Genomic DNA, 15336 nt, shown 5'->3' with positions numbered 1-15336 from the left:
TTTCAGCATCAAAGATGTGGCAGGTGAGAATTGAGGGTGCCCATTGCATTGGGCCAACTTGGCACGGCAAGGGGGCCTTGGGGAGATCATGGCCATCCTGCAGGACTCCATCCCACGATGGTGTGAAAGGTACATGGCAAAGAAGACAGACTCAGAATTTACTTGAAGCAGATAGCACTTTGCATTATCACAAGGGTTTACCTGTGGTTGTTTCAGGCCACTTAATGAGGAAGAGACTATGGAAATCATTGACAAGGAAAAAGTTAGATGTTTGTAAGGAGCAAGATTTGAAGGAGAGAAATGAGTAACTGATAATCAGCAGAGATTTTGGAACAAGGATTAAAGTGATGGAAAAGACAAAGATGAAGAATGGGAAAAGGAATCCTATATGGGAGGCTGCCTTTACATCCTCTTGGACACTGTTTGCTATACACTCTGACTCCATGGACTCCTGGTGGGTCCCCACTCCAAGATGGATGGCACAACAGGTGTTTCAGGGCACCCTAGCCTTATGGGCTATGCATGGCTCCAGCCACCTTTTTACCATGCCCCAAGCCTCACACATGGTACTAATGTTGTTTGGTCTGGGCCTCGTTGTAATTTGGTCCCCTTGTCCTCCCTGGGCTCTCCCTGGCTGTCTCACTCTGCACCCTCACTAGCACTCAGGGTCCGTGCACCCCAGTGCTGCACCCTTGCTGGTACTCAGAGTCCCCACACTGCTATGGGCCCCCTATGAGGCCTCCTTCTTCCCCTAATAGCCTCACCCAAGCCACCAGTCTTAAACAGTAAAGACAACACAAGACCCTGGGCTATAACATAAATTCCAGCCACCTGGCTATAACCTCATTCAAGCCACACCAGAGGCACTCCATCCCTCACCAGTATCAGATGCTGTACCTGCAGTCAGGCCTCACCCCTTTACTTGCTCTGAGAGAGCTCCTTCCCCCTCAACTGCTAACAGGAAGCTACCTTCCTGTCCTTAGCCCCGGGGTTTATATATGAGCCAGTCCCTGCCCCTTCCAGTCAGCTGACTGCTGACAGGTGTGGGCCACTAACTCATTCTGGCTCCCCGGGTAACCAACAGCTGGGGCTTCCAACGCACTGCTAGGGCTCTTCCCCTAGCAGTTTCAGCTTTTTAGAGGAGCAGGGCACCTTAATGTCCTGCGACACACACTATTGAATTGAAGGAACAAAGGAAAGTATCAAAGTCATTTAGTCTTATTAAAAATACACCTACATATGCACAGACATAAAACTCAAAATTATGATCATAGCTTTAAAATGTATAAAACAGAAAAAACGTACAGAAGGAAGTCACTCCATAGATATGAATGGTGGTGGGCAGGGGACTTGAAACCATATCAATTCCATTTCTTGTGCTGCTGGATGGGAAAGCTTTCTCATGGCTTCACTCTGTAGAGTTAGCTTTTCTGAAAGCAACAATTTATCCTCAGAAATAATGAGAGAATGCTGGCTTTTGTGGAGGTGGAAAGCTAAATATACAAAGGAGGCAACTTTCACATTGTTACTCATTTCCTCATGAACATCCCTCACCCAGGTTCATGTTGGTATCGCTTGCAGTTAACAGTTTGATCATGTTAGAGCTGGGTAAGATTTTTGTTTGGCTGAAAAAATGGAGTCTCGAGGCAACCAAGTAAGTTTGTGAATATGGGTTGAATTTGGTAAATCATTTGGGCTATGCATAAACGTAGAGGAAATAAGAAAGTTAGTCATTTTTTTTACTTTTTGAAATTAAACATCTTTTTGTTCCAATGATTTTTAAACTGTCAATCATTAAAAAACAAAAACAAAGCAAAATAAGATGAAATATTTTTGGTTGAATGAAACATGACCCAAAATGACTTTTTTGGTTTGGACTGAGAGGTGAAAAATCCATTATTCACTGGGCTTTATGTGTTATTTTTGTCACCACTAGGGTGCATATCACAGCTTGCACTGCATATGGTCATGCTTTATAATACCAATAGCCATGGAAGAAAATAACAACTTGGGGGCCTTGTCCTGCTCTAGTTTAATTCTCATGGGAAATATTTGCCTCACTGCTGACAGCAAAGTCAGGCCTTAAAGCTGCAGTTGTCTTTGTTGTGAGCTGAGTTTTCAGGGAAGTCTTTGATTCTCATTCAGAATTCTAATCATCCTGTGGAAACTTTCTAGGGCCAAAGATTACATTTATCCCCTTGGAGACTATCTTCTCAAAACAAAGGAAGGGATGTGTGTTGTTCTCATTCAGACAACTTGGTGATCCTAGGTTCCTAGGTTCGAGTGACCCTGAGGTCTGCATCAGATAAGGACCAAATTATGTAGTGATTTCACCCAGGGTACTGGAAGTGTAGCCACTTGGAAGATGTTGCAGAACTTGATGAAAAGAAACAGAGTGGGAAATACACGTGTGTGCATGTACACATACATGTGCATGTATATGGGCACATATGTATGGCTATAGGTATACATGTATATATGGCTGCATATGTGTATATATGTGGCTGTACGTGTGCATATATGCATGTGTGCATGTAGATGCGCACATACACGTTCCATGTTGCAGGGTTTTTGGTTGTAATGGTGTTGGTATAAGGACAGGCAAGCGAGGTTTGTTGAGTAGATATGATATCTTCTATTGGACTGAATAGACCAGTATTACTCAGTTGGTCTAATAAAAGATGCCACATCTATTCAAAGAACCTTGCCCGTGCACACAGACGCAGACATGCCACCCTGAGCCCGTGGCCTCGGCTCCGCGCTCCGCGGGGCAAGCCCGCCGCGGGTGCGGAGCGCGGCGCAGCTCAGCGCACCTTGCCCCCGCCCAACTGCTCAGCGCTGGGGCGAGCCGATTGGCTGCAGCTCGCCCGCCCCGCCCGGGACCGCAGCGCAGCGCCGCCGGTCGCCGCGAGCCGACGTGGGCCAGGGGTCGAGGGCGCCGGGGCTCGAGCGACATGGGCGGCGGGAGGAAACGGAGGAAGGAGGCGTGAGGGGCCGGTGTTGCCCTGCCTTGCGCTGCCGGGGACGGGGCTGGGGTGCGGATTCGCAGCCCGAGCCACTATGTCGGACAAGATGTCCAGCTTCCTCTACATCGGCGACATCGTGTCCCTCTACGCCGAGGGCTCAGTCAACGGCTTCATCAGCACGCTGGGGTAAGCGGGCCCCTGCCTCGCCGGGCGCAGGAAGCGGGCACAGGGCAGCGCGCCCGAGGGCGGGGCTGGGGCCGGGGAGGAAGTGAGTCAAGGGAAGAAAAAGAAAAGAAAAAAGTTTTTTTCTGAAGGACCCTGGCAAGTGGCGCGCGTCTCGGGGGCTCTGGGGAGGCTTCTTCTTCTTTTTTTCCCTTTCCTGTGCGCCGGCCAGAAGCCTTCCTTTTTCACACAACCTCGGGGCCCTTCAGATGCGGCTGCTCCAGAGAAGCAGCTTGGCCACCAGATCCTCCCTGAATCCCCCTTTTTCTGGGCTTTCCGAGTCCCAGAGCACACTGGCATGTATAGGGGTGTTAGTTGTAGTCGAGTTAGTGTAAGCATGTAGGTGCACAAGTTTTTTGGGTAAATCTTTTATTAGATCAACTAGATAGGCCTGACGTGTAGGGCCTGCGGGATTACTGGAGTGGACAGGCTGTGAGAGCAGATCCCAGGTCTGCCTTGGCTGCAGCACAGGCCCCTTCTCTACCATCCACCCCAAGGCGCATGTGCCAAGCACGGTGCCTTTGCCTGCTGTGCTCTGGAGTGTGTGCCAGGGGTTGCTGATCCCTGGCCTAGAGTCACCTGTGCTAGAGAACCACAATGAAGTTTTTCAGCTGACTCAGAAATATGGGAGCAGGGCTAGAAAGAGGAAAGGCCGGACGTTCTAGATGTATGCTGGTTTTTGAGAACATGCTTAAAGTTGAGTATCTGTTCAGAAACAGAAAAGACCATTTCTTGTGACTGATATGATACTTAAGAACATTTGTAGATTTCTGTCAAAAAGATGTACCGTTTCTGCTCCGTTAATTACACTCCCACTAATGTTTGCCTCAAGTGTCATAGTTTCATAGAAGTTAGGGACTGGAAGGGACCTCAGAGATCATCGGGTCCAGCCCCTGAGGTACACTAGGCCTTGATCCTTTAAACAGCAGTGTAGGTGCTTAACATCATTAAATGTGCATGTATGTCTTTTGACCACAGCAGAATGATTTGTGTGCTCCAAGTTGATCCTATGTGTTAGTTGCAGTATTTGAAGAACCCAAATTGTTAGGGCCTCATATGGAATAGTGCTCAGAGCTTGCAGCTTCTTTTAACCCAAGCTGAAGTATTGACACAAGACTATAAAACTGTACTTCAAAGTTGTACTGTTCTCTGGAGAATGCACTATTGGCTTCTTTTAGATGAATTGGAAAAAAAAAAATCCCAAATCAAAATATGGACACTTTGCAAATACCTCGGCCACAGAGGAATTTAGTTCTTCAAAAAACAAAATATTAAAAAAAAAAAAGGAATAAAGGGAATATGCCTGTTATTTTTAACTACAGCTGAAGAATTTGTTTTACGGCTATTCTTTTTTGTGTTTTGGGTTTTTTTGCCATTCTTGTAAAAGACTTGGAGGGGCAAATCTTTGAAAGTCTTGCTCATCTCTGCAATCAACTTGTTTAACACGCTTCAACTTCACATGTCTAATTTTATCTTTGTTTAGTGATTTGGTAGTGGTTTTGGTTTGCTTAAAGTCTATTCTATTTTTAACATCAATCAGATATTTTAATTTCATGGACCTGTTTTTCTCTGAACTACACCTCTTCAGAAAGTCATACTTAACTAGTCTTTCTTTCTGGAGCTTTTATTGGTGTGAGAGTTTTAGGTCAGCCTTTCAAATAAGTTTAAAAAACATCATCACAGAAAAACACAATGAATGACAATAATAATATGTGGCAATAAAATCAGCTTTTTAGTAGAATTATAATGATTGAGTGGCCTCAACTGGAAGATTCAAAACAGTTCTAGTGAGTTTGTGTAATTTAAAATAAGCATGTATCCTTACTGATTTTTATCAATGAAAGCGTCTCCTATATGGTATAAATTGTAAGTATGTAATTGATGTACATGGGGGCGGGGTGGGGCCAAAGTGGTTCTAAACCCAGTAGAGTGCCGGTCAGCGTAGTCTGCCTTTTAAAAATGTTAATTAAATGCAGGAAAGTATATTCATAACAATGGCTAAGTGTGTAAGCCACCAAAGAAATTCACTGCTAAGTGAATCTTATTCGCTGTTAATTAACAAATTTATGGTTAGGTACTGTATTGCAGAGTGTGCAACAGTAGGATTGTTTATATCCAAGACCTCTGTGACAGAGAGCTATAGGTCGAAATAAGGATAGAGTGAAAGTTTTAACAATGAAGTTCCAGGCTTTTGTGTCATTTTAGTTCTTTAATACTATTGGAAGTCAGTTAGTTTCCAAGGTCTTTCATACTTTTTATCTTCTTATTACCTCCTATTCTTTCTATTTATCCCTTTCATCAAATTGTAAACATCTTTCCATGATTTTATTCCTCTGTTTCTAAATATTCCTTTTTCTTTTCTACCTGTAACTCTTTGGTATTTGGTTCGCACCCCCTTTTGCTTTGGGATTTAAAATGACAGGAGTCACCATTTCAAAACCTCTGTTTTCTGCACCTTCAAATAATTGTATATGTGTTCCTGTTCTTATAAGCCCTTTCTTCTTTCTTAGGGCCACTAGTTTTTTAAACTGATTGTTTTTATTGGGCTTTTTGTCTTGTTGCTTTGTTCTGTTTTCCTCCTTCAGCACTATAAATACATTGAAATTGAGGCAGAGTAATTTTCTTCATCTCTGTGAGAAATAGCAGCATTATTTAAAAGTAGAAATATTTCTGCAATGACTTCATTTAGCCAAAGGTGCTCACATGGCTTCTGTTGTGATAGCATTTGAACTCCTTTCATGTATTAATTCCCACAGTATTCCCCTGTGTTAGGACACAACTATTTTATAGATGGGTAGCAAAGACTAAGGAACTTGCCCAAGGTCATGTCATCAGTCTGTGGTGGAGAAGGTAGTTTAAAGAAGGCTCCAGAGTCCCAGGTTCACAAACTAACAGTTGTCAAGAGATAGATTGCTCCTCTGCCTCATTCTCTTCCCCCACTCCATATGATGATCTCTTCACTTGGATGTGAAGGCTGTGGATTTGCTCATATCTGTGGCTCCTTCCCCTTTGTTTTGGGAGACGGGATCTATGTTTGAATGAAGAGGAAGGCAGGGGGACAAGCCAGGGCCACTGCCTTTGGTAACAGTCAAGGAAATCGCCTTTCTTCAAGATGTAGCTCCAAAATCAGGGCAGAGATGGCCTTGAAGCAAGTGTGAATTGGCTTGATTTCTGTGGGCCTGGTGGTTGATCCCCGTGGTTGCTGTGGATGCTGTTGGCCAGAAAAAGGACGCTGCAACACTACATAATATAGTCTGTACCAGTGGTTGCAATCACCCCTTTTGGACTGGTTGTAGAACGGGTAGGCAATGTTTTTTGGCCCAAGTGCTGAAAAACACCACAGTGCCTACCTTGGAAGGTGCCGGCATGCCAGAAAAACAAAATAAGGGCAGGCGGTACATGGCAGGATGCCCTGATTGTGCCTCTTGTCCCCCCAACTAAGGCCCCTGCCCCTTGCCTCCTGCCCAAAGCCCCTGCTGCCCCAGCTCGGGCTCTGTGGCTGTCAGCAGCTACCCTGGCTCTGGGGCCAGCTGCAGCTGGGAGGCTGCAAATGGCTGTGCCAGGCTCCAGAGCCCTGGCATCAGCTCCATACCAGCACGTGCACGTGTGCCTTGGAGTGGGCAGTGGGGGAGGGGCCTGAGGCAGCGCAGCCCCTGTCTCTCCCCCGCTCCTGGCACAGAGCTGGTGACTGGGCTCTGAAGCCTGGAGCAGCTGTTTGTAGCCAGCCCAGGCTCTGGGCAGCTGCAGCAAGCAGTGGTCATGCTGCAAACAGCTGCACCGGGCATCAGCTCCATGCTGGCAGCAACTGCATGGGCCCAGCTGTTTGCAGCCTGCCCACTGCTTGCTGCAGCTGCCCAGAGCCTAGGTTGGCTACAAAGAGCTGTGCTGGGCTCCGGAGACCTGCCATCACCTCTGTGCTGGGAGCAGGGGAGAGCCAGGGGTTGTGCTGCCTCGGGCCCCCCCCCACTAGCTGCTCTGAGGCATGCCTGCATGTGCCGGTACAGAGCTAGTACCAGGGCTTTGGAGCCTGGTGCAGCAGTTTGGAGCCTCCCAGCTGTAGCCGGCCCCAGCTCTGGGTAGCTGCTGCCAGCTGGGAGCCCAGGCTGGTCCCAGCAGGCAGCTGGGACGCTGCAAGCCCTGCTGGGAACAGCCCGGGCTCCGTCGCTGGCAGCAGCTACCCGGGGCTGGTCGTGGCATGCTGAGCAAAATGGCCTCATGTGTCATGCTCGGCACACATGCCAGGGGTTGCTGACCCCTGTTGTAGAAGATATGCAGGGGGAGTGAGACCAGCCCTGAAGATTTCTGGTAGGACCATGCTGTGGAAGGTAGACTGGTTTTGACCTTCTTCTTTGTTGTACTTGCAGGCCTTCTTTTTGTGCTTCAGGGCAAGACAGACCCTTTATATTGAGGTACTTCTAGGTTAGGGACATAAACCAGGATAAGTGATTGGAAACTGGTTCAAATCTGTGACACAACAGAAGTTCAGCACACATGAACCGCTTTCACAGTGGCCAGAACTGGGTTGAGGTAAACCTGGATGGATATATAGTATCAGACTTAACTGACTTAGGTTAAATTGGTTTATAGATCTTTTGTCCCAGATCCCCTCCAGATTCAAGTTAACTCACAGTTGCACAGTATCCCAGGATGCTTTATACTCTCCCCACAAATCCCACCCCCCCACTCCCTTGTAGGGTGGGTGAACTAACTTTGGCCCAAGCTGTCTGCTCCAGCCAAGTAGGGAGTGCTCTTGTGCCCCACTAGCATCTGGCCTGAGTGACTGCAGGCATGTGGCTGCATTTCCAGAATCAGAAATGAACACGTTCACTTGCTTATTGGTTCAATTTATGAAGCTTAGACTAGCTGGCAAAGATTGAATCGATTCTGCCTCAGGCTTTTTGACTATCTATACTTAACCCTAATGTCTGTGGGGATGAAGAGGAGCTGGCAGTGGAATTACTGCTGTCTTTGCTTGAATGGTTTGAGCCTTTCTCTTGTTACTTCCCTGACCACATAGCTCAGGGTGGATCAGAGTAGCCCAGTATTTTCAAAGGCTTGTTAAATCACTATAATATTTAGTCCATCAAGTAGCTTAACAAGAACTTCAAACCTAACTCAAGTACAGTGATTCTGAAGCAGAGAGGGAGTTCTATTTATTTTAAGCTGTCAACAGCTAATTGTTTCTTAAACAAAGCGAGAGTTGGGTAGTTCAATAAATAAAATATAAAAGTTCACAGCACCTCTCTAGGCAGGGGAGGTCTGTCACATAAACAGACATCACTCCTTAAATAGTTGACAGGACTTATTATGTCTGCCTGAGGGATGGAGTTTGTTAGCAGATGCTTAGTTTCATAATTTTTGTTTACTTCCTGAGGCATTGATTTGGCACACCCATTTTCCCCTGAAAACTTTATGTAAAAATATGTGTATAAAAGGATAAATGATTTAAATGCCAGGTGTAGGCAGAGTATTTGAACAACTCAAGATCTGAAATAGTCCCTTTATGGAATATTTTAGTAGTTAGAATATTTCATAAAATACTCTGGAATATATTAGGGGTGCGCTGATAGAGATTTTTAAGGCTGATATCGATAACCAATTTTTAAGAAGGCATACTGATCCGATTTCCGATATGCAGCCCAGCAGCTTGAAGAGTAGTGTCTGGCTGGTAAATCTGTTGTAGTGAAAGAGGAGGGGGAAGGAAAGAGGTGTGTGTGTGAGGGGAGCAGATTGAGGCCCTTGTGGTGTGGGAGGGAGTGGGAGTGGGAGTGGGGCTGGGGGAGGCGCTGCCCAGCCCAGCTGGGGCAAGGCGGAGTGGGGTGCGGGATGGCGCTGTGGCTTGTCTGGAGAGGGAGGGAAGTGAGGGGGCTTGCTGATCTGATATTGGTACTGATGTATCGGTGCACCTTTAGAATATATCCATAGAATATTCCAGTTGCACAGGGTACGAGAGATAGCACTCCCTCTGCAGCTGGAGGGGATTCAAACCCACCTTTCCTACCTTTGAGGAAAGAGCCTTAATGCCAGGCTATAGGGTAGGCTACACTACCCCATAGGTGGTAGGTGATTATATTCTCCATCCCTCCTTTTGAAGCTGTTCCACTTTTACAGCAAATAATTCAAGATTCATTGGCTTAGAGAGGGAGTAGAAGAGTAAACATGATGTGGTAGCTTAGGCATTAAGGTACTCAGCTGAGGGAAATATCTCCATTCTTTTATCTTAAACAGTCATTAGATGTAATACAGAAACTGTCTTGGGGGTGGGCATCAGAACTTAGGTCTCTTCCATTACAGGTCTGAATCCTTTCAGGCTGAGGGGGGAATTGAACCTGGACAGGGTCTAGGCCAGCAGTTCCTGAACTGTGAGTTGCAACCCAAACAGGGTTGTGAGAAATCAAATCACTTTAATCCAAGGGCGAGCAAAATATGGCCGGCCAGGCCCTTTCATTTGGCTTGTGAGTGCCCACCAGCTAATTGTATCTGGTCCAGTCAGTGTACCTCACTCCCACCCTCATGCATGGAAGGGCCCAGCCCAGGCATCATGCAGTTTCCAGGCAGGGCTGCTGATGCCACCACTACTGCAGCTGTTGGGGGACTGGCTTGGCTTCCCTGGCATCCCGTTGGCACCAGGTAGGAAATTGGCAGGGTGAGGGGGAGCTGCGGCTGGGTGGGAGCACACAGCATGGGGCCAGGCTGCGTTGCAGCAGAGTCTGCACCCAGGGAGGCAGTGGGAATGTGGAGCTTGGGTGAGCAGGATGTGAATGTGAGGGAGGGTGGGGGTGTGGAAACCCTTCTCGCACATTCCCCCTTATGGTGCACAGCCTGTGCTGCCAGCAGCAGCAGTTAGCGGGCACTTGTGGCCTGAACAGGTGCTGTTGCCCAGTGGCACATGGCTCCAGCCAGTGCTGCATGTCTTGGCAAGGAGCACAGCCAGGCCAGCCCACCTCTATTGTCTGGGGCTCTGCAAGGTGCACATGCAGCTCTGTGTCCTTGGGGGAAGTCCTGCATGACTGAGCCAGGTACCTTCTCTGCCCCTGGGTCTCCCAGGACCTTCCTGGCAGGTGGGTGGGGAAGGCAGCTGGCTCTACCATGTGGGGCTTCTTCTGGTGGCATGGAGCAGCACATGCACCATATGAAGACCCACATGATAGAGGCAGGCTGGCTTGGCTGTGCTCGTTGCCATCATACGCAGCACTGGCTGGAGCTGTGCAGTGCCTGTGAGGGCTCCAAGCACCCCGAGTGCCTGCTGCTGCTGCTGCCACTGGTGGTGGGGGCTTTATGCCATGGGGAGAAGTGTGCGGGGGTGTTCCCACATTCTCCCATCCTCTCATACCTCACAGACCCCACACACCCAGACCCTGCCCCCCCACCCCCCACATATACACCCACAACATAACTTATTGCCCCCCTACCCACAGCCACATCCCTTTACAAAAGTACTTTACAAACATAGATTTTCATATTTATATACTGTATTATATGTTGTTCTGTAATACAAGAACTTTAATATATACAGAATGTTGTTTTAATGATGTTTTGTTTTTGTTGGTGTCTGGGGTCCTGTGAATTTTCAAGTGTCAAAATGGGGTTGTATTGGAAAATAGTTTGGAAGCACTGGTCTAGGCCATTATATAATGGGTATTGGAGGTGGAACCAGCAGCTACTCTATGCTTCCCCCTGCAAGCAAGTCTTAAAAGAAGAGTGGACTCTGCTGAGTATTTTGAAAGAACGGGGTGCAGGGCTGTGGATAGATGTACCTCCCTGGGACCCTGAGATAAGGTACTTGGAGGGCAGGATTTAGGACTCACCTTAGTCTTCCTTTTTTTCCTGTTGTCTGACTCAGGGCAGTAGTATGTTGAGATTTTTAAGGCAGTTTCCTTCTCATCACACTGGCAGTGTTGGATCCCATTCTGAGTTACCTCTCCTTATTCACTATGTAGTGAGCTGTACATGCCTAACACAGGATTCTAGTCTGAGAGCCAGGCCCATGAATGATAGGTGTTGTGATGTCAGAATTTTAGGTGTTGAAGGCATTTGCTAGATATGTTCGTCAGGTTCCCACAAGCACAATCATAGTTAGACCAGATGTTTCCACCATTGTCCATTATGAGCAGGATTTGAATTACACTTTGACTCTTGTGGGGGTCTGTAAAAAATAAATAAATTGGGCTGCCCATCATGATGCCATATTAAAATCAGAGACCCTGCCACATTATGATTTTAAAATCTTAGAGGGGGGCTTTCATTTCTTATGGGGGGCTGGAGGGGACTCAGCCCCCCATGAGCTCCTCTGTAATTCAAACCTTGGTTATAATTATTTTGTTACCTAAAAAATGAAAAGGGAACACTTTGGGGTATATAAACCCAGAAGGCTGCCTTTTGGTTTAGTACAGCCAAAGTTGCCATTCCATGGGAAATCCTAACCTTTCAAAAGATTTTTGATTTGGGGCCACCAAGATGCTTTGTCTCATTACTATAGGTTTATTTACATTCATTTTGTTTTAATTATATGTTAACTGTAATATTTTAATATACTATACACATAAAAGTGTGAGTACTAGTTGTAATGGAAGTAACATTTAAGTCATTGTTGTAGTCAAAACTAAATATTTCAATTTTTCCTCATTTAAAATATGTACAATTGACCTGCTCAGACAGAAAAAAAAATCAGTTTTGATGAAATTGCTAATTTGCATGAAAAATGTTTCATTAACATTTTAGATTAAAGATTTAGATTAATACCACCTTTTGTATTTATAATTATTTTCACAGTATTTTCAACTGGGTTCTGCCTAGAGTTTGTGGCCTGACTGCTAGACAGAGTGCAGACATATAGTCGGAAATTGTCCTTGCTACTGGACCAGACAGAGAAGACTTTAAGAGGAAAAAAAAATATCTGTATGACTATCCTCATTCTATAGATAGGGAGCAGAGGCCCGGAAAAAATTAAATAAGGTGCCTCAGGTCACACACACAGTCTTTGGCAGAGCTTGACAATGTAGCCAGGTCTCTTAAATCTCAGTCCAGTGCCTTACCCTTAAAATGTGGGTCTCATGGTTAACAGAATAAAGCATATTATGGAAATGCGTTGTGAATGGAGAATTCTCTCTCACTGGTCTTTTGGTGCAATGGGAAAAAGTATGTTTGTGTGCATGGTGGGGTCATTGTGGTGGGTCAGTTTTGGGGGAAAACTGATGTCAGCTGCAGACCCCAGCAGGTGGACTGTATGGTTGATACATCTAGTCATCCCTGTTACACCAACATAATGCTCCTTGGTGTTGCTGCTGGCAGACACTTCATGCAACACCATTTTGGAACACATAGTTAAGAGTTGTCTTTCAGGAAGGACACCCTTAGAGATGGTGGGAGAGAGATTTACTCCTAAAGAAGAGAAAAAAAAATACTGGAATGTTTTAGCAAATACATATACTTTCTTAAGCTGGCTGTTTACATCATCTGGAACAGCTTCTGTTTGCTTTCAAAACGCAGGGACCACATTGTAACAGGGGGCCTACTGGGGCCAATCTCCGCGTGGCCCGCCCACCTGTTCTTAGGCAAACTGCCTGCCTTCTTGCCCACCACACCTAGGTCTTAATTGATTAATTAATAGATGTAATTAGGTGGAGGCTGCCCATTTTCTGCCGTGCTGCTAGGGGGCGCTATCTGTGGCTCCATTCCTCCCCTACACCGCAGCCCAGGCCTCGCAGATGACATCCTGATGTTCTCATATGCACCAGACCCCATGATGGGGCCCAGAATCCTGCTGTAGGACCCCCCAACTGAGTTCCTCCCTTCAGGCAGACTCTGCTGCCATCATACTGGGTTATATATCTCCCTGCCACCAGTCCCCCTTCGGGTGTGGTCCCCTCACTGGGACCTTTGGCTCACACTAGCCCCAGCCCACCTCCAGGCCAGTTGGGACCCCAGGCCCCTGGCTCTTGGGCGTCTGTCTCGATGGGCCTCCTTGACCTCCTGGTCCTGGCCCCCGCTTGGGCCAGTCAGGGGAAGCTCTGGCAGGCCTTGATGTATAACCCATACTCTTTTCCTGGGGTCCCCCTCTCTGGGTCCTCCTCCAGAGACATGGGGAGCCAGGGTTACCTCACACCACGGCTGGTGCCTCAGGGTCTCACAGGGGACTCTCATTCCCCCCTTGGGCCGCAGGTTGTGGTGCTATTACCAGTGTTATATTTGACCCAAACTCTGCTTCCCCACATTGGAGGACTTACTGGGGTCAGGACTCAGCTCTCTCTGGCTGAGCCCCCCTCTCCCTTCACAGGGCTCCACACACTGCCCCCCTCACACTGGAGGCTTGGGCTTGGGGCTTCCCTCCACAGGTGGGTTCAGGTGGCTATAGCCATGCCTCGCCCTCCAACTCTCCTCCTCAGGGTCTCAAACCGCCATGGGGCTCAGGCAGCCTTGGCCACACCCGGCCTTTAACTCTCCTCCTTGGGGCTTGCATCTCCACAACTACCTCTGATGTACACGACCCACCCAAAGGTGAGGGATAGGGATTAAGGCACCCTGACCTGCCTTTCACTGGGGTGATCACTGGCCTGGCATTTCCTGGGGACTCCCACACCACTGGGAGCCCCACCAGGCCACCCACTCCCAGCAGGGTGTAGTTTCTCCTACCATCCCCTACAGCTCCTCCCTTATCTCCAGATGAAACTCAGCAGCCCTCAGACCAGGCAATGTTCTTGCCTGCCCTCCAGCAGCCAAACTGCCTTGTTTATATAGGCAACCCTGAGCCTAAAATGGCTGCCCTCATTAGGCACCTGGAGGCTGTCAGCTCCAGGGCCTTAAAGTGGCAGGCACACATAGTGCCCTGCCACACACATCATTCTACATCTTTTGAAATGCCTAGGACAGGTTTCACTGAACTCTGTAAAACAGCTTTTTCATTATTTTGCTTGATTTGTCCGTGGGCTTCATGACAGACTACATTGTACTAATTTTCCTCTTTTATGAATTGTTGACACGTAAACACATAGTGTGAGTGAAGAAGCTGAACAAAGGTGACATGTAGTTAGAAATACAGGTATTCACAGAATTGCCCCCATAACTTACTTTACAGGACAGTTTTCATAGGGACAAGTAGCATATATACAAAATGGAGAAATGAGGTTCAGCTCTGCTACCTTGGGTCAGAGGACATTTCATTTTCCAGGCCCATTCTCCCATTGTCCTCCTTGCTGTTAAGGGTAGGGGCCCACCGATAAAGATTTTCTTGGCTGATACTGATAGCCAACTATTAACCAGCCACATTGGCTGATACTGATCCGATAACCGACCTACAGGAATGCAGCCGGGCAGTGTGGAGAGCAGGTCTCTGCAGGTAAGTCTGTGCAGGGGAAGGAGTGTGTGTGTGTGTGTGTGGGGGGGGCAGATCAAGGGCCCCACTGTGGGGGAGGGAGTGGGGCTGGGGGCCCTGCCCAGCCAGGTTGGTGCGTGGGACCCAGGGCTGGGGCAGGCAGCAGGACAGAGCCACAGGTGGCTTGTCCAGGGGATCAGTGTCCCAATGCTTAAAAACGGCAGCGGGAGCACTTGAACTAAAGCTCATTTGATAAGCTTTAGTTCCAAGTGCTGCCAACACCATTTTTAAGTGCAGGGGGTCCTTTTAAATGGAGCAGAACTGAGTGGGGTGAGGGCAGATGTGGGTTATCCTCTGTGGGTTTGGAGCGCTCTGCCCTACTGCCTTTGTCCTGTGAGCCCTGCACCGGTTGCACATCCCCTGCCCACCTGGCAGTGGGAGGCACAACTTGCTGCCCCCACTGCTGCCAGATGGACATGGTGTGCATGGCTGGCATGGGCCTCCCAGGGCAAAAGCAGTAGGGTGGAGAGCCCCAAGCCCACAGTGGATAGCCTGCACAGATCTGGGGGAGCACATGTCCCTGCCGTGCCTCCCCCGGAGGATGCACTCAATGGTGGGAGCCACTTCTCCTATGCCCCCTGGATGAACTCCCTGCAGCTCTGTCTTGCTGTCCACCCTGAGTCCCATGCACTGCCTTGGCAGGACAGCAACCCCAGCCCCTAACCCTGCTCTACTTCCTCCCTCCCTCATCATGGGGACCTTGATCTGCCCCTCACATGCTTCTTCTCCACTGCAGACTTACCTGCAGAGAACAGCTCTCCTTGCTTCTCAGCTGCA

General features: G+C 47.9%; 1 protein-coding gene across 6 annotated transcripts in view; it reads left to right on the top strand.

Moving 5' to 3' along the window:
• The first annotated feature begins 2883 nt into the window (after positions 1–2883).
• The window catches only part of ITPR2 (inositol 1,4,5-trisphosphate receptor type 2), a 537951-nt gene continuing 525498 nt past the window's right edge, over positions 2884–15336 (top strand). For all 6 annotated transcript variants that reach the window (XM_090043677.1, XM_090043678.1, XM_090043675.1 and 3 more), the window contains exon 1: positions 2884–3152. Coding sequence is in view for 2 of the 6 variants with exons in the window: in XM_090043675.1 (XP_089899801.1) it covers positions 3061–3152 (92 nt within the window). In the remaining 4 variants the exon portion in view is untranslated. The remainder of the gene's footprint in view (positions 3153–15336) is intronic.

The sequence above is a fragment of the Crocodylus siamensis genome, chromosome 4 (assembly GCF_052110815.1).
Source record: "Crocodylus siamensis isolate JL-2025a chromosome 4, ASM5211081v1, whole genome shotgun sequence".
Taxonomy (NCBI): domain Eukaryota; kingdom Metazoa; phylum Chordata; order Crocodylia; family Crocodylidae; genus Crocodylus; species Crocodylus siamensis.
Note: the sequence above shows the minus strand (reverse complement) of the source record. Positions and strands in the feature narration are given on the sequence as shown.